The sequence below is a fragment of the Macrotis lagotis genome, chromosome 1 (assembly GCF_037893015.1).
Source record: "Macrotis lagotis isolate mMagLag1 chromosome 1, bilby.v1.9.chrom.fasta, whole genome shotgun sequence".
Classification (NCBI taxonomy): domain Eukaryota; kingdom Metazoa; phylum Chordata; class Mammalia; order Peramelemorphia; family Peramelidae; genus Macrotis; species Macrotis lagotis.
This window is the reverse complement of record NC_133658.1, coordinates 286,760,032-286,784,160: the sequence shown is the minus strand read 5'-3', so window position 1 is coordinate 286,784,160 and position 24,129 is coordinate 286,760,032. Positions and strand designations below refer to the sequence as shown.

Sequence of the window (24,129 nt, the reverse complement as noted above, 5' to 3'; positions counted from 1 at the left end):
TCCTCCAGCTGCCAGAAAGGGAAATCCAACCTTAAAAGATTACACTATTCAATTCATAACTAACCTCTAGCTCAAGGGGGGGAAAAAGGTTCTCCACTAAGACTGGAAAGAGGAACTTATATGCAGAGTACATAAGGAGAAATGCTAGGTTGGTTGAATCAAAAGCGGGAATTAAGGTTGTTGGGAGAAATATAACAATGTCAGATATGCAAACTATACTACTCTGATGGCAGAAAGTGAAGAATTAAGAAGCTTCCCGATAAGAGTGAAAATGTACAGTTTAAGCATTAGCTTGAAAACTTAACTTAAAAAAACCTTAAGATGATGGCATCTGGCCCCATCACTTTCTGGCTAATAGGAGAAGAAAGAGAAGCAGATTTTATATTCTTTGGGCTGAACAATCACTGCAGACAACTACTGCAGCCATGAAATGAAAAGACAATTTATGGATTCATGTTCGAGGTCAGGGTCAGGACCCCCACCACATATCCATGTGTCATCACAAACTCGAAGAGTCATCTTGGGGAGTTCCTTTACCATAGTGTTGGCTTTTCCATCTGTTAAATTTCGATAATGCCTCCAAGACTCCCCTTTTCAGAAGCTTACCATCTGCTTTTCTGAATTTATCTCTTTATCCTACATATGATCAATTTATGAATATTTCATATGTATTTGAAAAAGCACATTCTTTCATTTTTTTATATATCTAATGTCAAATTTCTAAGTTCAAAGTAACTAATGTAACCACTTTCTTGGTTATCTTTTTGTTGGTTTTACTTTACTCTGCTGGGGGCGGCATGCTCTCCCATCCTGCCCCTCCCCTAGGCTCCTCCCCATGTTAATTAGGTGGGCGGATCCCGCAGCCGCTCGCACCTGTGCAGGCTGCCCCTTCCTTCCCCTCAAGCCACACCCCAATATGCTAATGAGAGGGCGGTGCTACACCCCCTGAGCCACATCCCCCACAATTCAGCGCGCCCCGGGCGACGTGGAGCTGCCGGTGTCTGGCGGAGGGGGCGCTCTGTCGTGACAGATTGGGCGAGGAAGAGGATTTGGGGGCAGCTGGGGAGTGAAGGAGCGCTCCTCCTGGCAGGGCGGCACCATGAGCTCCCTGGGTGGGGAGACTCCGCCGTCCGAGACCTCCTCTCCGCCCCCGCAGGACGATGGCATGATGTGGTGGTACCGTTGGCTGTGCCGGTTGGCCGGGGTCCTGGGGGGCATCTGTGAGTATTCCCCGCCCCCACCCGTTGGCGCACTCCCTCGGGCTAGGCTGGTGCGCACGCGCGATCCCCGGGGGCGGTGTCCTCCCGCCCCCTCCCAATCTGGCACACCCCTGCGGCGGGTCCGCCCTCGCTCCGGTGCCGCCCCGTGACTGGCTGCGTGTGTATCACGTGGGCATCCTGGGGGAGGTGGCCCGTCCGCCTTTTCCCGCCGTGACTGGTGCCTAGGCCGGCTTCCCCCGGCTTCGCCCACGGCGGCGGCATGGAGCCCGCCGGTTGTCGCGGCGGCTTTGGTGCCAGCTCCCCTCCCTCTGGCCCCTCTGGCCTTCCGGCTCCATAAATCCGGGCCCAGGAAGGGGAGGAAGGAAGCTTCCCCAGACCCGGAGGGCTCTGCGCAAATAAAACAAGCCAGAACTCACCCTGGCCACAGTGATGCCAGCACCCAGACTCGGGGCACAGACTTAGAAGTAATAATTAATATACAATAATACATGATGCATATAATACATGTCATTTATATAATATAATAATATATAAGTAAGCGCTTTGCCATTATTGTTTCATCCCCAGGACATGGGTAGATGCTATTATTGTCCCCATTTTACAAATGAGGAAGCTGAGGCAGAGGCGAAGTAACTTGCCCAGGGTCATAGTGCATGTGGGACAAGCAGGCACACTAGGAAAATGGGACTGGATGGGATCTGGGTAAGGATTGGCCCTTGGGAGGGCCAGGGGAACTCCAAATATTTGCCCATCTTTATAGCCTGGGATCTAGTGGGGAGGATTCTGTTTTGTAAGATACGGATGGGAAGGAAATGACTAGTGATGTGAAATCACAGAATTCAGTCAGGACAGCATTTATAAAGATAATAAACATATTTTTGATCAGGTGAGGGGGAGGTGAAAGTCGTCGTCTGGAGGACATTACTGATCCCTTCCTGTTTGGCAGCCAGAACTGACATATTAAGGAAGAATTTTCTCAACTTCAGGTCAGACAAATGTTGGATCTGAGGTTGACTTCTTCCTGCTACCTAACCCCCTTCCAGTTTTTCTCTTTACATTTGTTTGTGTGTTCTTGGTTAAGGTCAAGAATAAGGAGTGGACCTGTGATTTCATTGCTGTAGGGAACTCTCCACTCCCTTGTATCATTGCAGGTCAGAAGTAGATTTAGGAAGTTAGGTATTTGAAGAAATATCCATCTGTATTCTGAAGTCTTCTATTTTGAGGGCAGGATTTGAGTTAGAAAGACTGTGAACCAGGCCCTGAACTCATTGAGGAAAGGAGAGTGACCTGGAGATAAAGAAGAAACCACATACTGGTTATTTAAATAAGTGTGAACTTCAAAAGAAGAGTTGCTAAGTGATGATATTTAGAGGAAAAGTCTGGAAGTACAAATAAGAAGCAAATGAGAACAGTGAATAACAGGATATATGAGAGAAAGTATAGAAAAAAGGAAAATGAATTTTTCTTATTTTTTTTTTAGGTTTTTGTAAGGCCATGGGGTTAAGTGGCTTGCCCAAGGCCACACAGCTAGGTAATTAGTAAGTGTCCGAGGCTGGATTTGAACTCAGGTACTCCTGATTCCAGAGCCAGTGCTTTATCCACTGAGTCACCTAGCTGCCCCAGGAAAATGAATTTTTGAGAGCGCAATCAGTACATTCCAAAGGGTACCCCAAACACATATGTGTGTGTGTGCATGCATATATATATATATTTACAGTATGTGTGCATAATCTATAGCTATGCCTCTTCTTTCCCACTTGTACCAAGCATTATAAATGTGCTAGATAGGAAGAGAGGGAGAAAGGGATGGAGTGGGTGTTGGCGGGGTTTGGGAACAGGACTGAGATCTCTGGGCATCTGAAATAGTTGTCATGTAGCAGATTAAAAAAAAAAACTCAGCCCCTGAGTTGAATCAGGATAAAGGCAAAGCATCCTATAAATATGTCAGATAGCATTGTAGGCCAGTAATGAAAACTGATAATTGTTTCATTAAGGAAAAAAATAACTATATCTGCATTTTAAGAAGGCAAGAAGAATGTGTCATGCTTACAGTTCAGTATAACATATATATTTATTTTGTTCTTTGGCCTAGACATCCAAAATGAAAAACAATAGTCATTGCCTTCAAGGAACTTGCATATTTTCCTGAAGGACTAGGACATTTACACAGATGAGTGACAAGATAATTTTTAGGAGGGAACACTGACTACCAAGGGGATTAGGAAAGAATTTTGGTAGGAAGTGACATCTGAATTATCTTTTTCTTATTTTTTTTTGCTGAATTATTAAGCATTTGCTTTTCTATTCCCCCTCTTCCAAAAAAAAAAATCAAAAACTTTATTACAAGTATTGTCAATTAATTTGGCATTGTTTAAAAATGCATATCTCATTCTGCATTTTAATCTATCAACTCTGTCAAGAGGCAGGTAGCATTTTTCATCATTAGTTCTTTAGAATCATGATTGGACATTATGTTGGTCAGCATTCAAAATTGCATATTTTCCTAATGATGATGATATAGTATAAAATGTTCTTCTGCTTCTCATTATTGACTGTGTTGTTTGTTTTTTGTTTTGGAAGGCAATAGGTTAAGTGACTTGACTAAGGTCTTATAACTAGTCTAAGGTTGGATTTGAACTCTGGTTCTTCCTGATTCTAGGGCTGGTGCTCACTGCACCACTTAGCTGCTCCTGTTCTTCGGGTTCTATTCGCTTCATTCTACAAGAAGTCTCAAATTCCTATGAAATCATTTTCTTATTTTACTTATAGCACAATAAATAGTATTCCATTGCATTTCCATTATCATAATTTGTTCAACTGTTCCCCACCAGAGGGGCATCTTATTAGCTTCCAGTTCTTTGCTATTATAGGACCTTTTTGTCTGTCTTTAATTTCTTTGGGCTATTAATAGATCCAAGGATATGTACAGCCAAGTAATTTTGGGGGCATAGTTCCAGTTGCTTTCCCAGAATCGTTGGACCAATTTATAGCTGCACCAACTATACATCAGTGTTTCTGTTTTCCTGCATCCTCTCCAACATTTTTCCTTTCCTTTTTTGTCAACTTTGACAGTCTGATGAGTGTGAAGTAGAATCTCTGCATTGCTTTTATTTGCATTTCTCTAATTGTTAGTAGCTTGTGGCCTTAGGTAGTTTGAATTTCTTTCCATAACACTGCCTGAACCCAAGTTGAGTCTTGAAGGAAGCTAGAGATCCCAAGATAGGAAGGAGATAAAGAGTGTGTTAAGCTCTGATCAATACACTGACTAAACCATGAATCCAGAGAATCAATGCTGAATTCCTCATACATGATGGACCAGTACCTCAGGAGGCACATTTTTAATACTATTTTATTTTTTCCAATTAATACAAAGATTTTTCAACATTGATCTCTTGAGTTCCACATTTTACTACTACCATCCCTTCCCTCCCTCCTGCCCAAGACAGTAAGTAATCTGAAATATGTTGATTGTACATGCACAATTTTGTTTGACATGTTTCCATATTGATTTGTTGTAAAAGAAGAATCAGAACTAAAGGAGGGAAAAAAACCATGAAAAAGAAAAAAAACACAAAACAAGATTTAAAACATGAAAGTTAGTATACTTTGGTCTGCATTTAGATTTCCATAATTTTTTTCCCAGGGTGTTGATGGCATTTTCCATCACAAGTCATTCAGAATTGTCCTTGATCAAATGGATGCAGGATTTAGACATAAAAAAAAATATAAGTGAACTAGAAGATCAAGGACTAGTTTACCTGTCAGATCTATGCAAAGGGAAGCAGTTTATGACTAAGGAAGAGATGGAGAACATCACTAAAAACAAGCTAGATGATTTTGGTTATATTAAATTAAAAAGCTTTTGCACAGACAAAACTGTAATGGAGATCAAAAGAAATGTAGTAAACTGGAAAACAATCTTTACAACTAATGTTTCTGATAAAGGACTCATTTCTAAAATATACAGAGAACTGAGTCAAATTAAAAAAAAAGCCATTCCCCAATTGACATATGGTCAAAGGATATGCAAAGGCAATTTACAGATGAAGAGATCAAAGCAATCCATAGTCATATGAAAAATTGCTCTAAATCGTTAATTATTAGAGAAATGCAAATTAAAGCTTCTCTGAGGTACCACCTCACACCTCTCAGACTGGCCAATATGAGCAGAAAGGATAATGATCATTGTTGGAAGGGTTGTGGCAAATCTGGGACACTATTACACTATTGGTGGAGCTGTGAACTCATCCAACCTTTCTGGAGAGAAATTTGGAACTATGCCCAAAGGGCAACAAAAACGAGCATACCTTTTGATCCAGCAATACCACTACTGGGTCTATACCCTGAAGAGATGTTGAAAAAGGGTAAAAACATCACTTGTATAGCAAGTATAGCAGCCCTGTTTGTGGTGGCAAAAAATTGGAAATCAAGTAAATGTCCTTCATTTGGGGAATGGCTTAGCAAACTGTGGTATATGTATGTCATGGAACACTATTGTTCTATTAGAAACCAGGAGGGAGGGGAATTCAGGGAAGCCTGGAGGGATCTGCATGAACTGATGCTGAGTGAGAGGAGCAGAACCAGAAAAACATTGTACACTCTAACAGCAACATGGGGATGATGATCAACCTTGATGGACTTGCTCATTCCATCAGTGCAACAATCAGGGACAATTTGGGGCTGTCTGTGATGGAGAATACCATCTGTATCCAGAGAAAGAACTGTGAAGTTTGAACAAAGACCAAGGACTATCATCTTTAATTAATTAATTAATTGATCAAATTATTTATTTATTTGTTTGTTTATTTTAATTTTTGCAAGGCAATGGGGTTAAGTGGCTTGCCCAAGGCCACATGGCTAGGTAATTATTAAGTGTCTGAGACCGGATTTGAACCCAGGTACTTCTGACTCCAGGGCCAGTGCTTTATCCACTGTGCCACCTAGCCGCCCCCACTCATGATTTCTTATAGAACAATAGTACTCTATCACATTCACCTAGCATTAATTTGTTCCAACCATTACCCAATTGATGGGTATCCCCTCAATTTTTAGTTCTTTACCATTACAAAAATAACTGCTATAAATATTTTTGTTCATGTGAATCTTTTTTCCATTTTTATGATCTCTGGGACAGATCTAGAGTGATATTGCTGGATCAAAATATATGCACAGCTTTATTGCTTTTTTGGCTATAGTTCCAAATTGCTGTCCAGAATGGTTGGATCACTTTACAATTCCTTTTCATTAGTGTCCCATTTTTCCCATGTCTCCTACAACATTTATCATTTTCCTTTTTTGAGACACATTTTTGATGATTGTCAGTGTGTGCAGTTGTTTGAAAATGCTTATTGTTGTAAGGGAAGATTTTAAATTTGGTAAGAGGATCTAGAAATAATAACTTGCCCCCCACCCCCCAGAAGTCAAATACACAAAAGAAAAAAGGAAGTTTCAGAGGGAGTCACAGACAAGTAGGACAATTTTGAAACCCTATTATATGTTTTTTAAGTGATGTGTAATAGAAATTTATGATTTCATATATAATCTTGTTTGTTTATTTTGCTCCATCTTCTACAATGGACCTTGCTGGTCCTTCCCACTACTAATATTTTCCTTTCTATTACTTTCCATATATGGCATATGTATGTATATATACATACATATATATGTATATATTTATATGCTATATTTTGCATATCATTTCTACCTTTAGAATTTTGAACTCCAGCCTTTCTTTGAATCCTCAGCGCTTAATAGGGTGTTTGACAGATAAGCACTTAATAAAAGCCTGTTGACTGACTGCAGTAGAAATGATCTTGTTTCTAAGTGACTCTAAAATTCAGACTAACAAAACAAATTATTAAAGCTTTAAAAGGCTGGGAAGCTAGTCCATTTCAGGCACAGCAGGACAACTTGATAGAGGAGATAGAATGCTGAATTAAAGGAACAGTGTAGGTCAGTTTGGATGAAATGGCAGAATACATGAAAAGGGGAGTCATGAAATTAGCTTTGAAAGATAGGCTGCAGTCAAACTGAAGGTCTTTAAATGCTAAGTTCAAAAGTTTGTGTTTTATTTTAGAGGCATAAGGAAAGTACTAAAGATTCTTGTTGAATGAGGAGAAGGGTAACGTACTTTTAGCTGCTGGGGGAAGATGGCTTAGAGGCTGAATAAATAGGGGCATGTTGCTATGGGGTAGGACAGGATTTTTAGGGACCCTAAATTAGGGTGGTATCCTAAACCAGAGGCTGGCCATTAATAAAGATTTACAGCTCATTGGCAAAGTACGTGTGGCCTGGAGTCGAGGAGACTGTTCAAATTTAACCTCACACACTTTGTGACCCTGGGTGAGTCATTTAATCTCTGGCTCAATTTCCTCATCTGTAAATTGGGGATATGATAAGCACCTACCTTTGTAGGGTTGCTTTGAAGTTCAAGTGAAATAACAATTGTAAAGTACTTAGCACAGCAGCATATAGTAAGCTCCACAACAATGTTAGTTATTATTATCATCACTGTAGAATATTCAGTCAGTTATTTGGAATATTCACTTTAGGGCAATATTTCTTTCCTTTAGTGGCAGCTAACTGTAGTATAGCTGTAGTTTCAGTGTTCCTCGTTATTCTTGAAACAACAAAGGGGCTTCTTTAAATATTCATTAGACACTGATCATAGGATTGTGACATTTAAAAAGTTGGAGAAACAGTTTCTGGGTAATTAATCATTATGTTAATCATGATACCGTATTATTAATAAAATGATTAGTGTTCTCCCTCATGGAATCCAATCAATGCTCTTGGAAGGATGGGTGTTCCTAAAGTCGACAATCAACTCTTATTGGTTAACAAGTAATGTGAGAGAATTTTATAATGAAAAGTACACCTATTCTAATAAGGGGTTAGGGTACCTTAAATTTGATCATGTCATTTTCTTTCAAATCCCCCCCTCCCCATTCCCTTGAGCACTCAGTTTTAAGTAGAGTACTATGGGCTTCCCGACCTGGGTGGACTCTGATCAAGGTGGCTAAGAAAGGTAAACCAGTCTCATCAGCAGTGCCTTTCAGAGACTGAAGGAACTTTGGGCTACTGAAAAAAATCCTGGTTCTAATTTATTAATTGATTATTAATATGAGAGAGAACTATCATTTTTCTTAGGATTATAGATCTTGAACTGGAGGAGCCTTTGAGGTCATTTGGTTCAACCCTCTCATTTTACATATGAGGAAAATGAGACCCAGGTTGGTTAATCAACTTGTCCAGAGTCACTGGTGTGGTTAAGTTTCAGAGGCAGAATTTAAAGTCAATTATTCTGACTGCAGAACCAGTGCTCTTCTCACTCTCTGCCACGATGCCCAGGGGCTTAGCCCCAAAACTACAGAAGTCATGAAGACACAGGTACTGCCCTTTTAAAAGTCACATTTTAATAGGAAAGACCAAACATATGCATCAAAAAGTATTGTGTCAGTTAGAATGCCAGAAGTATTCAAAAGAGAGCTGGGAGTCTATGGAAAAGAAAGAGATTGACTTTTTTTAAATTTACTTTTTATTTTTGAATTTTAAAATTTTCCCCCTAATCTTGATTCCCTCCCCCACCCCACACAGAAGGCAGTCTGGTAGTCTTTACATTGTTTCCATACTATACATTGATCAAAATTGAATGTGTTGAGAAATCATATCCTTAAGGGAAAAACAAAATATGAGACAACAAAATTATATAATAAGATAATGTATTTTTTTAAATTAAAGGTAATAGTCTTTGGTCTTTGTTTAAACTCCATAATTCTTTCTTTAGATAGAGATGGTATTTTCCATCGCAGATACTCTAAAATTGTGCCTGATTGTTGCATTGATGAAATGAGCAAATCCATTAAGGTTGATTATCACCCTTATGTTGCTGTTAGGATGTACAGTGTTCTTCTGGTTCTGCTCATCTCACTCAGCATTAGTTCATGCAAATCCTGGGCTTCTCTGAATTCCCATCCCTCCTGGTTTCTAATAGAAGAATAGTGATGGACATTCATTCAATTTCCACTTTTTTGCCACCACAAACAGGGCTGCTATGAATATTTTTGAACAAATGCTTTTATCCTTTTTCATGATCTCCTTAGAGTAAAGACTTAGTAGTGGTATTGCTGGATCAAAGGGCATGCACATTTTTGTCGCCCTTTGGGCGTAGTTCCAAATTGCTCTCCAGAAATGTTGGATGAGTTCACAGCTCCATCAACAATGTATTAGTGTCCCAGATTTCCCATATCCCTTCCAACATTGATCATTGTCCTATCTGGTCATATTGGCCAGCCTGAGAGTTGTGAGGTGGTACTTCAGAGATGTTTTAATTTGTATTTCTCTAATTAGTAAAGATTTAGAGCAATATTTCATCTGACTATGGATCCCTTTGATTTCCTCATCTGTAAATTGCCTCTTCATCTCCTTTGACCATTTCAATTGGGGAATGACTTTTTTTTCCCATAAATTTGATCCAATTCTCTATGTATTTTAGAAATGAGTCATTTGTCAGAAATACTAATTGTGAAAATTGTTTCCCAATTTATGACATTTCTTTTGATCTTGGTTACAATGGTTTTGTTTGTGAAAAAGCTTTTTAATTTAATGTAATCAAAATTATCTTGTTTAGGGGCGACTAGGTGGCAGTAGTGGAGGGGTAGCTAGGTGGTGTAGTGGATAAAGCACCGGCCCTGGAGTCAGGAGTAGGTTGCTTTTTTTTTTTTTAGGTTTTTGCAAGGCAAATGGGGTTAAGTGGCTTGCCCAAGGCCACACAGCTAGGTAATTATTAAGTGTCTGAGACGGATTTGAGCCCAGGTACTCCTGACTCCAGGGCTGGTGCTTTAATCCACTGTGCCACCTAGCCACCCCTCCAGTTTGTTTTTAATGATGTTCATCTCTTCCTTGGTCATAAACTGCTTCCCTTTCCATAGATCTGACAGGTAAACTATTCCATGTTCTCCTAGTTTGCTTATTAAAGAATTGACTTTTGATCAGGAAGATTTAGCAAAGACTCCTTGTTGAAGAGGTTGCAGACCTTTAGTCAATAAACAAACATTTCTTAAGTGCTTGCTTTGTGCCAGGCTCTGTGACAACAGTGGGGACACAAAAAGTCAAAAACAGGGTCCCTGCCTTAAAGGAGCTCACATTTTAATAGGGATGATTGACTTCAGTAGGAGAGATGGATGAGCAAACAAGAGAAGTGGAACTAAAGAGACATATGAGAATTGTAAAGAATTAGGTTTCTTCTCTTTCCCCTTTAAAGAGTCCTGATCTGCCAAAATTATGCAGAAATTGAAGGAAATGATATGGGTATGTTGGGATCTTTTTTTTTATTTTATTTTCAAATTTCAATTTATTTATTTTTGAATTTTACAATTTTCCCCCTAATCTCACTTCTCTCTCCCCACCCCCCACAGAAGGCAGTCTGTTAGTCTTTACATTGTTTCCATGCTGTACATTGATCTAAGTTGAGAGAGAGATCCTATCCTTAAGGAAAAAAGTAAGATATAATAGATAGCAAAATTACATAATACAACAATGGTTTGTTTTTAAATGGTCTTTGTTCAAACTCCACAATTCTTCCTCTGGATACAGATGGTATTCTCCATCGCAGATATTGGGGTCCTTTTTCAAAGAAAAAATTTTTTTATTCTGAACTTAAATAAAACAAACCTTTCTGTAACTAAATGAAGTAGGAAAAAAAGAGGGTTGCACCTGGAAGTGCAGATCTGTTATATAACTTCCCCTCTCTCATCCCCCCTTAGAGTTGGCTGCCATTAGACACATAAGCATCAATCTCTCAGTTCTCTCTCTGGATGCAGATAGTGCCTTCCTTCATAGAACCTTTGTAGTTAATTTGGAAAGTTATAATAGAATGACTTGATCCCCACTCAAAAGTTGTTTTTTTTTTTAGGTTTTTGCAAAGCAAATGGGGTTAAGTGGCTTGCCCAAGACCACACAGCTAGGTAATTATTAAGTGTCTGAGACCGGATTTGAACCCAGGTACTCCTGACTCCAAGGCTGGTGCTTTATCCACTACGCCACCTAGCCACCCCCAAAAGTTTTCTTAAAAACAATATTGCTCTTAGTATGTTGGGGTCCTGAGTGTTAGAGGAATCCTATGAAGCCCAAAGCTTTCAGCCCTGCATTTTCCTTACCATATAATCCAGTTAAAGAAGATAAAACAAAAAAAACTTTTTGTTGTCACAAGCAGTGAAAACATTAGTGAAAAGAAACACTTTTTTCCCTGTAGGTTCCTAATAGATTAAAACCTTTGCTTCTAAACTTTCTATTCTGTCTGAACTTCACACCCTGACTGACTTGTATGACCAAATTCTCAGCAGAGGAAGAGCAGTGGTCAGTGGGTCAGAAATTTAATTTTGTTATCATTTGTGTTACCTGGAGTTACAATGCACCTTAGTCTCCCCATCTGTAAAATTAGAAGTTTGGACTAAATGTTTTCTTGAGTCTTTTCTAGTTCTAAAGGTTTTTACAATTTTATGACCTACTCTTCTCCCTAGTTGTTAGTTTGTTCTCCTTCCTCAAATTACCTCAGGTTTAATGCTCTATATAGACTGTCAGCTTTTGGAGGGCAGGAATTCAGTGATTTTGTGTGTGTGTGTGTGTGTGTGTGTGTGTGTGTTTGTATGTGTGTCTACATTTAGCACAATACCTTGTACATGTAAGAGGTGTTCGAATTGAATTAATCCAGAATTTAGTCAGCAAACTTAATCAGCACCAGAAGGAAAAATAGCCCCTAGCATCTTTTAGTGGATGACTGGCTTGAAGTTTGGCTTTGTTCATTTCCTTCCCTTATCATTCTATAACCTAGATAAAATTCCACTGGAGAAATCCAGTCCATGTTTGCCAGATCAGGTGCAGAGAAGCTGGTGCATGTTTAATGAACTGTTTGATAACTGCCCCACTCTGCTGTGAGGCCTCAGGCTTCTTTCCTTGCTTGGTTGTCATATTTCTGTATTGGATCTACCTTCTCTCTTTGTAGTGAGTTTCCCTGCACTTGGGAGTCTAAGGAGTTCCCTCTATGCTCTAGCAAGTTTGACTTCAATTTTGTTCATCCTCCTTACCCACATCCTTCCCAAAGCATAGGTTCTGGTCACATTTCTTTTCTCAATAAATTCCAGTAGCTCCCTTCTGCTTCTAGAATAAAGTATTGGGTGCCTCTATTTGGGGTTTAAAGCAATACCCAGCCTGGCCCTAACCAGCCCTTAGATGCTTCCCTTCCCTTTTGCTTTTACTCACTCTTATCACCTGTCTCCATGGCTTTATTCCCCAGACTTGGAATGTCCTGGCCTTCTTTCCTCCAGTTCTTAGATCTCTGATTTCTTTCCAGGCTAAGCTCAAATATCATCTTCTGTGAAGCCTTTCCTTATTCCCCTGCTGCTAATCTTCCCTGCTTATTTCCTCTCTCCTGCCTTTACCATCCTTGGTATATACTTATCTGAATGTATATTGTCTCTCCCTATAGCATGAAAGCTTCTTAGGAACAAGGGATGGTTTCATTTTTGTTCTTGCAGTTGCCTGTAGACAAATATATACCTGTATCCTTCCAGAGAATGACAGTAAAAATCTTCAGGATATAGTAGCTAAGGGTCAACACTTAATAAACCTAATAAATACTTGCTGATGAATTTCTTCTTGAACCATCCTCATTGTATTTCTGGTATAACCGTTTATTGAGAACTCACTGCTTTCAGAGCCCTGGTCTAAATTCCAGAGAGAATTCTAGAGGAGACCATATTCCTGCTTACCATGGAGTCAGATTTCTTGGATTAGTAGCATCATGGATCTAAGTAAAGAAAACTGAACTTGATCTTGTCCTCCGAACCCTTGGTTGACTGTCTCTCTGAGCTAGGTTTTTTTTTTTTTAGGTTTTTTTGCAAGGCAAATGGGGTTAAGTGGCTTGCCCAAGGCCACACAGCTAGGTAATTATTAAGTGTCTGAGACCAGATTTGAACCCAGGTATTCCTGACTCCAAGGCCAGTGCGTTATCCACTACGCCACCTAGCCGCCCCTCTGAGCTAGTTTTGCAAATAAGTAAATGTGCATAAAAATACTTTGCAAAGTTTAAGTTGTTAGACAAACCTAAGGGATTATAGTTATATAATAATGCAGATTTCCAGGCAGGATTCCTGCTTGTCATTGTTTCTTTTATTGCTGCTAATTCTAGTCAATATTTCTTGTTTTCAAGCTTGTGCAATATCTGGTCTCCTCAACTGTATCACCATTCACCCACTCAACATTGCAGCCGGTGTGTGGATGATGTAAGTAACCCTAGGGATGTTGTTTCTGTTGGGTGGTCTGTTGGGTGGATATGGTTTCCAGATCAGGGCTCTTTTTAACTTCATGTCTTCTATCCATTTATTTGAAACAACTGGTGTATAAAAGCACTGCTTATGAAGACAGTAAAACTGGGATTCAAATATGACTTTAGACACTAGCTGTCTGACACCTGGGTGAATCATGTAACCTCTCTTTACCTCTTTTTCTTCAGCTGTAAAATGGGAAGAATAATAGAATTTATCTCCCAATGTTCTTGTGAAGATCAGATGAGATATTTGTATAGTGCTTGTATATTGTATGGCATCTACTTTTGCACCTGCTAGATGCTTAATAAATCCATCCATCCTTCTTTCTTTTCTCCCTCTTCCCTCCCATTTCTTCCCTTCTGTCTCTTCTTTTCCTCTCTCCCTCCTTTACTACCTAGATTCAGACGGAATCTTATACTCAAACTCTTATTGGAGCATTATACATGGATTTTCCACATTGTAAAAATAATTTAGAAAAACTGAATATAGACTCCAGTAGAACTGAGAGAATATCAGATGGGTGGCCAGAACCTTGAGAATCAGGCTGTGGTAAAGATTTATGCAGGTACCAGTGGCATTAATAAACTTGGGGTAGGAAGACTGGGGATTCTGTAGAAGGTGCCAAGTATGGGAATATCCTGAAGTCGACTTGATAGTGAGACAAGGTCTACCTCAATCAGATAATTTTGAGATATTTCCTTATGGTGTTTTGGCCTGTTTCTATTAAGTTGTAGTTTTTTATTGTGTTGGAATTATTTTTTATTTGCTTTTAAATTTTTTTCTTAAAAATTTTTTGAGAGGTTCTGTAGTTAATTTTCTTTCTATTGTTTTTGTGCCTGTTTTTGAGATGAATATTGAAAAATTGGACTTTTCCCTACCTCCCACATTTCTGTCTCTCACTGCTTGCATACTTCCTGCTGGAGTGAAAACCAGTCCCTTTTCATAGATGGTGTAAGGTCATGGGTGGGGGATGCAAGTCAATTATAGCATCTGGCTAGCAGGGGAAGGCAGAGATATTGTGTAAAGCTAGATACCAACCTTGGAGACAGTCCAGGGAGGAGCTCCCAAAGAGATAGAAGACAATCCATTTTTCAAGAGTTGGCAGAAAAGAAAAGGTCAGTATATCATATGTCTGAAGAGAACATGCTGAGCACTTCTACTGAGGACCAAACAAGAGAAAACAGGGAGTTGCCAGTTAGATGTAGAATATCTCAGGTGGTTTTAAAAATTTTATGGAAAGGGAGTTTGCTTTTCATAGGTTACAAGCTCAGAGTTGAAAACTAAAGTGGTTTGGTGAATAGTAGATTATGCCCAGAGAATTTTGAAGCTGTTTTTCTATTTTTTAGTACTGGTTTATACATTTATAGAATGACAGAATTATCAGAGCTCTAGGGGATTTTGCAAACTGTAATTCAAATCCTTGTTTTAAAGGGGAGGACAGCTGAAGCCCAGAAAGGCAGTGCTTTATCCGTGATTATGTGGTGAATTAATAGTGGAATGCCCTGCCCAGCTATGAGTGGGCTGGATTATAGGATCATTTGGGGTTCCTACAGCTCCAAGGCTTGGGTCATAACTTGTTTTTAAATTTTTTTCTCCTAAACAAAGATGGATTTTTCCCCAAGTACTGTTTGGCCAAAGAGCATATTCTTAATAATCAGATAATTTAGGTAAAATACTTGCTTCTGTAGTAGACAATAAGAAGAGCATAGGAGAAGTATAAGATCCAGAATCTTACCTCAAGGAATATATATGTCCATTGGGAAAATAAAAGGAGCATCTAGAAAACCATTAGAGAATAAGTGTTCAGTTGTGGTGATGCTATGTACAGTAGCATTATGAGAAGGGAGAGTCTTGTGGCTATAGGACCAAGGACAGCTTCCTGGAGAAAGTACAACTTGAACAATCCCTTGCAAGATGGGCAGGATTAAGATCAATGACTGAGAGCCTTGGAAGAGCATTCTACAGCCTTCCCAGAGTCCTTTTCATTAATAATTTGAATGACAGATAAGCATACTTGGGACAGTCATTGAGTAGTAGGGTTTGGTTTGCCATATACAATTGACCTGCCAGACAACTTTTACCATTTTTCTTCTGCCTCCTGCAGGTTAAATGCCTTCATCTTATTTTTGTGTGAGGCACCTTTCTGCTGCCAGTTCATCGAGTTTGCAAACACAGTTGCTGACAAAGCTGACCGGCTGAGGCCTTGGCAGAAGGCTATTTTCTACTGTGGGTAAGAAGACCTGACCAGCAGCCAGAGAAACTTCATGATATTATTTGTTTTCTTTCTGGTCTGAAACACAATGATTAGGACTGTTAGATGCCAACTATTCCAGATGGTTTTTTCCCCCCTTTCAAATCTGTTGTTTTCCAACTTTAAACATTACCTACTAGGAGAATAGGAACTGAGATTGATTAGGTGGAAGGGAAAAAATTGAAGGGAGACTTCATATTAGTTATTTACCCTAATTCTCTGAAGAGTTAGCTCTTGCTTGTAGATGCTTTTCTGAAATTACTTCTCTAAGTATTTATTGAGCAGTTAAGTCCTAGATCAACCCACATTTGGTTCTCTCTTAGACATTGTGCCTACACTCAGGCTTACAGTAAGGATAGAACTGTAAGACATATCCAGGAAACAGAAGGATGGAGACTCACAAGGCCAATGAGGGCCTTGGTACTGAGACCATAGCATATTGTGACCATAGCATAAATGTGAGAATCTGGGGGTGCTTAGTTCTGTGCTGAGTGCTAGGGGTCAATACAGAAAAGTATCAAACCCCAGAATTCTCCTTACATCTCAGGTAGAGGATGTAGGCAGGAAAAGAAGGCTGACCTGGAGGTGAAGACAGGTTCTAGGCCTAGCTTTAACACTGATTTTCTGTGTGCCTTTAGTGAAGTCATCTTCTCTCCCTGGACCTTGGACTCCCCATCTTTAAAAATGGAACTTGGACTAGGTGATCTCCAAGTGGAAGTTCAGAGCGAGGTGGCATTGGTCTGAAAGTGAAGGGGGGGTCAGCTGTGCATGCAGCTATGTAGAGGCATTTGCCTCTTAAGGAGCCCCCATAACCTCTGGTTCTTTTGTATGTTTCTCTCTAGGATGGCAGTTTTCCCCATTGTCATCAGCCTGACTCTGACCACCCTGCTGGGAAATGCCATTGCCTTCTGCACGGGCGTGCTTTATGGACTTTCTGCACTTGGCAAAAAGTAGGTCTGATTCTCCAGCTTATTTTGATATTGCCAAACCTTTGTTGTTGACTGTCCTGATTCCTTTGATTAAGGACAATTTGGAGGCTCTTCCCATTTTGTAATTGAAACCACTTAGGAATGCAGTGGCTGAGCAAGATCAGCAGTTCAACTTTTCTAATACTGTCCTTAAGGTCTCTTGACTGAGAAAGGCAAGATAAACGTGTCCAAGACTCCCTGCATGTCATCCTCTGACTGGAGAGTTCTGTTGGGTTTCTCTACAGAACATTCTTTCAGAAAAACTAAATGGTTGATCATGGTTGGTCAGTTGGAGGTCAAATGAAAAGAATTCTGGTGTTGAAGATGATGACAGTATTGTAGAACCAAAGAGGTATTAGTTAGGAGATCAGCAGCTCTCAGGGTTCTGATCTGTGGTTTTCTGACTCTTGTTTCTTTCCAATTCCTGGAGTTTAGCTAGAGTCCAGATGAGAACAGGAAGCTCCTATGTAGTAGAGAGGGTACCAAAGCTAGAGCCAGGAGACCTGGGTCTGCCACTAACCAGCTGTGGGATATGAGCAAAGCACTTTCGTTTTCTGGAAAGTCAGATTAGAACATCTCTAAAACCCTTTCCTGTCCTATGATTCCTTTAGGCGGGAAATCATAGTGGGGTTTGGCTAATCTTTGGGAAGAATTGGTGCCAGGGGACAGTAATCTCAAGTTGGCCATGAGACAGAACAGTTGACATCAGAATAGCCCATCTCACAATAAGACTGTGCATTTGACATGTGTCAAGTCACCCTCCCCAAGTAAAAAACCTCATACTTGACATCTCCCTATATCCCCCCCCCCCCAAAATTGACACAACAGACCAGATACCTTGAGACCTCTAGTTAATGTTTATAGAGTTTTCCTAGAGCTTAATCTGCCCTAACTTCAGCCTCAATCTATAGGAGAAAATTGATGGTTTGCTTCTTGTTTCTTCCCCATTGCTTTGTCTGATGGTATCATGACTCCATTTTTTTTCCTTACAGGGGTGATGCAATTTCCTATGCCAGGATCCAGCATCAGAAGCAGCAGTCAGATGAGGAGAAACTGACAGGGACCCTTGAAGGGGAGCTGTGAGCTTCTGGCCAGGATTGAGGCCTTCCTTTCTGGCCTTAAGATGAACCTTTCTTCCCTAGTTCCAGTTTCCTGGACCACCAGGTCTTCCATTTCTGTGGGAGGACAGACACTTGATCAAAGTGGAATGGAGAGGACAAGGACATGTGCTTCAGTATATGGCAACTTTGAGAAAAACATTTAAGTAGGAACTCTTTCACAGTGCCTAGCATATAGTGAGTGCTTGGAAAACACTAACTCAGGTGTTCCTGCCTATCTTCCTCACCTTATTCCTTGAAGACACTCTTTCATCCTCCACCAGACTTGCATCTTTTGGCCTGTATCTGCCTAATTAACTCCAGGTCATGTAGGGATGAAATTATAAGACTTGAGGCAGACAGAAAATTGAAGCAGAAATCATGAACCCCAAGATAGGTCTGGAAGACAAGAGTCCTCAGGAGGAAGTTTGGCTGCCCAGATTCTTGGGCCATGAGTTCTTCAGTTGGAAGTGGAGCAGAGCAGGCAATCTCTTCCACATTTTCTGCCCCTCTAGACTTGTAACTGACTGCCAGTTAGTATATTTTGAAAATTATCTAATGATCCAGTAGGGATGTGGGAGTAAAGCTTGCTTTCCCATTTCCACTACTAACTTCAAACAAGTTTTCATCCTTGATCTGTAGAGATAGGAGACGCCTTAGATTCTGACCTTGTTGTACAGGACAGGGCAAAATGTCCCCCTAACATCTATTGCCATCAAACTGACATTCAAGGCCATTTATAAATCAGGAACAAAGTATGGTTTACTGATGGCAGGGACTGCATTTCAAGAGGCCAGAAACTGACATTCAGTCTGCCTTCACTAGCAGTCAGGGCCAATGCTGTGTAGGCAGGAGGCCTCCTCTTCATCTGGGCCCAACTCAGCCTTCTGTCTGTTTCTCTTCACCTCTTGACCCTCTTTCCCCCACTCTGCATGAAGTTATGGAGTTTGGAAAACTGGATCCTTGGAAGCTAGTTGTAAAGGACTCTCCTTTATATCTCACTTGGGATAAAAAAGACTTGTGAAAAGATAGACTTGAGCTTCTTAACATGTGAGATCTCTCTCCTCCCATTTGCTCCTTTGACTCTATTCTGGTAGAACTGAGGTCAGCTGGAACTCAGGGCTTGAATGACTAATTAGACCACTGTGTTCTCCACAGACCTTACCATGCTACAGACCCAGGAAGGTTCTTGACTGGTTCCCTCTAGAGAGAGATTAACCTGAAACTGTTGCAGGAGTGATGGGGGAAGAGCAGCCCCAGTGATGTTCTCCATACTACCCTCTGAATTTCCATGGGATTTTATGCAAATCACTTGACATGCCATCCTACTGTTACTTGGTGATCCCCCATTGGCTTCCCAGAGCCAGGGGATAGTCAGGCCTTGCTACCAGCAGGAGATGCTTGGTGCTAAGATGTGCAGTGAAGAAGCATTTCTGAGCCTTCCTATAGGTAAGCCCAGAGCAAGGGCTCTGACACAGGATGTCCTCTTGTGTCCCAGGTATGGACCACAGCTCAGGCCAATTTAGAACTTACCACATTTGAACCGTTCTTCATGATCTGTTGGACTATAGTTTTGGATTCATTATCTCTCAAGATGGATGTGAGCAGAAATCACACCAGTTGAAGTCCCTACTTCTACCATCCTTTCTTAAATGTTTGCACTTGCTGTTCTTATCCATATGGAGATATAACTCCCTCCCCCCCATTTTATGTTTTCTTCCTCCAAGCCCTTAAACTAGTGAATTATCTTGTATAAGCAGCAGTTCAAATGCAGGTGTCTGGTAATGAATACAAGGTGAGACAGCTCAATGGTTGGTGCACTGCCCTAAATTCAATGCAGAGATGCTGGTTTTTGCCTGAGATGTCTCTACATTGTGTCATTAACGACTGATCCAGATTGGGATCTGGGCATGGAGAGGAAGCCCACAATAGAAACATTTCATCTTCCACCACAAGCTCTTTGCTTCCTGGACTACTCACTAATCTCATTTGCCACCCTTCCTTTTCAGGCATGTCTCCTCCCTTGCCTGTGATTTCACCCTACACATCATCCACAGTAATCATTCAATCTCTATGCAGTAGTCTGACTTCAGCCAATGTAAAAGTTTCCCTTGATCCTATGCCATATTGGGATGAGATTATCCTCTCTAGAGTCCCTGAAGGACTTCCAGGGTTACTGCTGCATGGAGAGTACTAGAGGACAACCCAGCATGAACTAGACTTGTATGAATTAGACCTGCACACCAGTGGCGCCACACTGGCTTGGGAGTGGGCTGAGAGATTCTTTACTGGGTCCTCTTCTAATAGTTCACATTTTTGCTGTAGTTTTAATTACTGATTCCAGGTAGATATAGGAGTTAGGGATGGAGAACAGACTTTTTCTGCCACCTCTCAAGGGCTTTGGACTTAGCTTGTGAGAATATATAGACTGGGAGCTGGACTCCCATACTGAACCATTGTGTTTTTCCTTAGGAGAATTTGTACTTCAAACTTCCCCACTGGCAGGATCATTGCTTACTTGAATTCACCTTGACCTGTGAGTTTTTGATCAAATGGAACCTTTGGGGTTTTATTGCATATGTTACTATTTTGTATTTTTTAAGACAATAATCTGACTTTTCTGCCTGACTTCCTGTGGCCTAGTTGGCTCCATCTCATCATTCATCACTGTCCTTAACTGATATTCTGGTCACTGATGGCAGCAATCAGCATTTTATTAGTCCCAAGGGGATGCAAGGACCTATCACTGTTAAAAATTTCAGAACTAGTGTAGTGCCCTTGTAGTGGGCCAGGCCTTAACCCTTTCTGAGTACCAAGGGATTGATTTATCCCTTTGTAAGATTTTATATTAGCGATCAGAGATGTAACTATTATACAAGTTAAAACACTACAGAGCTGATGTCTTAGATAAAACACTAAACATAATTTTACAGGAGCCATGTTACCAGAAAGGATTGAGCAAATAGTTGGATATTAAATTCTCCTTATCAGGAGCTCTGGGCATCACTAGAAATGGAAAATTAGATAAGTGGGACTTTAAACATTTTCTAGCAAATGTCGGATCTCACCAGGGTCACAGTGATGGTATGATTGATTGTGGAAATAAACATAATAGAATGGAGCCATCACTGCCCACAGAGCCAGACTAAGCTTAGTCTCAGCAAGATATTTAAGGTTAAAATAGAATTTAGTACTCTGGAGAAAGACATATGTGTCTTCAAAGAAGTAGTTCATTCCTCTTTGGGGATGTTGTTTTTGAGTTCATGAACCACTACAGTAACTCAGCCATAAGTGACCTAAAAAGGATCTGAGGAGCATTGTATTGAAAGCATTGCTGGAGAAGGCAACAAATGTTCTTCTAGACTTACAAGATTATCTTTTCTTCTTGTGTATGCAGTGAATAAAAGACCATTCTACCTCCTTATAGATTGAAGTGGAGATTTCTGTCTTTTCAAAAGATTTTTCTTTAATCAAGTAAAATCTAAGCAGTAGGGACCGTACTACAGAAGGGTTACAGTGTCCAGAGGAGTCTGGTAGTATATCTGAATGATTCCCCTGTAAGTCTGACATTGGCCTTTCTGGCCCTTTTTGACAGTTTGTCTTGTTTGCCTACCTATACATTTAGTACTGTGGCTCAGGCAGTTACTCAGGGAATTTGGGTGACGTTTAGGTTGAGTGTTAGTGACATGTGATTCCTGGGTTTTGTTCAGATCTATTAGTGGACCCCAAAACCCTGAGAAGCAGCCTTCATAAAGTGGGTGGACACCTTCCTCGGGATTTCTGAAGTATCTGAGCTAAAGCAAGAAAGGAAGATGTAGGATTTTTGGTGCATTGGTGCTTTGAAGGATTTTTTTTTCACAAATCATTTTAATTCATTTATTGCCTGTGCACAAGAGTAGCTGATAAACCCAGAAGAAGCAGTTTTATTTACATGGTGGTTAAAAGTAATTGAAATATCATGACACTTTCAGTGAAAGTACTATTTCTAATTACAAATCATAATGCATGTTAGAATCGCTATAGTAAAGCAAAAAGCCTTAGACAAAAGCACTTTCTGGGAATAATATAGTGTTTCTGCTTTGAAGGATTCTTTAGGTCATCCTATGATTCTTTTTACAAATGAGTTTGAGAGCTAGAGAGGAGAGAGGTCACACAGAGCTTATGACAGGAGCCAAGAAGTCTAGTACACAGGTTTCCTGACTCAACAATGTTCTTCCCATTGTACCACATAGTATCTAGAATAAGGGACAAAGGGAGTCTGAAAAAGATCTGATTATCCTGAGCCACTGAGGGTTTTTTGCTCTAGACTTGAATATTTATTATCTCTTCCAGAACTTTTTCTATTTATCTAGATTTTCCTTGTTTGAATTTCCAGTGTAATTTGCATTTTGAGCAATAAAATGTGACATTTGTCAGAATGACTTTTTTTTTTAACTTCTCTGAATGCATGAGCCTGAAAACAAGTGAGATGGATTGCCTACCAAATTGAAGTTTGGGGCAAGATATGACAGTTATAAGGATCACAAAAGATGGTACCACAGGAGATGACTTCAAGGATAAGACATAAAAATGATTGAATAACTATCTCTATAAAGTCTCTAGAGTCTTGATATATATATATATATATATATTTACACATCTATACATATATGTGTACATATAAATATGAGATACAGATAGTAGAGCGTGGAGTTTTTCTGGTCACTGGGTTAGGTGTGGGAGGCAGAACTTTCAGATAGGTGTGTGTGGCTGTCAACAAATGGAGAAGTTTTGAGTACCATGGACAAGTTCACTTACCTTGGCAGTGTCCTTTCCAAGGAGGTACACATTGACAATGAGGTTAATACACACATTGCCAGAGCTAGCTCAGTATTTGGGAGGCTCCAAAAGAAAGTGTGGGAGAGAAGAGGTATTAGACTTACAACCAAACTGAAAGTCTACAGAGCCATTGTGCTGACCTCATTGTTCCCTGTGAAACCTGGACAGTCTACCAGCGCCATGTCAGAAAACTGAATCGCTTCCATTTAAATTGTCTTAGGAAGATTCTGAAGATCACCTGGCAGGAGAAGATTCCAGACTGAGGTCCTTTTTCAAGCTAAACTGCCTAGCATTCCTACCTTACTGCAGAGTGCAACTAGTATGGACTGGACATATTGTATGCACATCAGACATACGCTTGCCAAAAAAAAAAATTATAGGGAACTCACACAGGGCAAGTACTCACAAGGGGGGCAGAAGAATTGATACCAAGACACCTTGAAGATCTCATTGAAGAACTTTAGAACTGATTGTACAGAATGGGAAACACTGGCACAGGACCACTCAGCATGGCCTGCTCTCATCAGTGAGGGTACTGTGCTCTTTGAGGAAGGCAGAATTGAAGTAGCTCAAAGGAAATGACATCCGTAAGTTTAGAATACCCACTCCAGGTGTTTACATGGAATATTTGTGCCCAACTTGTGGTAGAGCATTCCAACCATATATTGGTCTGATCAGCCACAATCGGACACACTGTAATTTGTCTCAAACATAGTGATGTCATTTTGGTCATCTTTAATAACAAAGGACAAGAACCAACCACACACACACACACACACACACACACACACACACACACACACACACACCCTCTGTATACACATAAACACTAATTTCTATACCTGTTAATTCCTTCCTGGTATAAAGTGCTTAGGAACTTTTCAGGGTGCTTGGGCACTTACAGAATTTTAGAATCTTAGGGATTTTTAGGGTATTATAGAATATTAGAATTGAGTGGAATTTAGTGGTTATCTAACTTCCTGTCCCAAGCAGGAATCACTTCTGCAGTGAATTTGACAGGTGACTAATCTGGTTTTGAATAGTTTGAATACTAACTAAATTTTGAAGTCACTCATGACTACAAAAATTCATTCTTATGTTTAACTGAAACCTTTCTCCTGGTAATTTGATTCGGCTGTGACCTCTGGAACCAATTATAACAAATTTAATCCTGCTTCAGATATTGAAAACCATTGGTTGCATCCTCTAACTCCACCCCTTCAAATATTTTTTTCTAAGTCTACTGATGAAGTGTCATAGTTTAGTCAAAATTTAGCTCTCTTGGGGCAGGGATGAGGAGTTCCTCATCAACTATCCCTTGACAGTGATATTAAGACTAGGTGAGGAAAGTTTTCCAAAGTAGACCGCTCTTAGGTTATTGGGGCAAAGCTGACTAGATCACAACTGGGTGGAAGGAGACAGCTGATCACTGACCTTCTGAGTCTGACA

The 24,129-nt window shown here is 40.2% G+C and overlaps 1 protein-coding gene across 1 annotated transcript; it reads left to right on the top strand.

Moving 5' to 3' along the window:
- The first annotated feature begins 959 nt into the window (after positions 1-959).
- Positions 960-22,427, top strand: CACFD1 (calcium channel flower domain containing 1). The gene is made up of 5 exons (XM_074210774.1): positions 960-1,220; positions 13,429-13,501; positions 15,651-15,776; positions 16,640-16,747; positions 17,758-22,427. The coding sequence occupies exons 1-5, from the start codon at positions 1,100-1,102 to the stop codon at positions 17,846-17,848; spliced, it is 519 nt and encodes a 172-aa protein (XP_074066875.1). The 5' UTR covers positions 960-1,099; the 3' UTR covers positions 17,849-22,427.
- Positions 22,428-24,129: the final 1,702 nt, after the last annotated feature.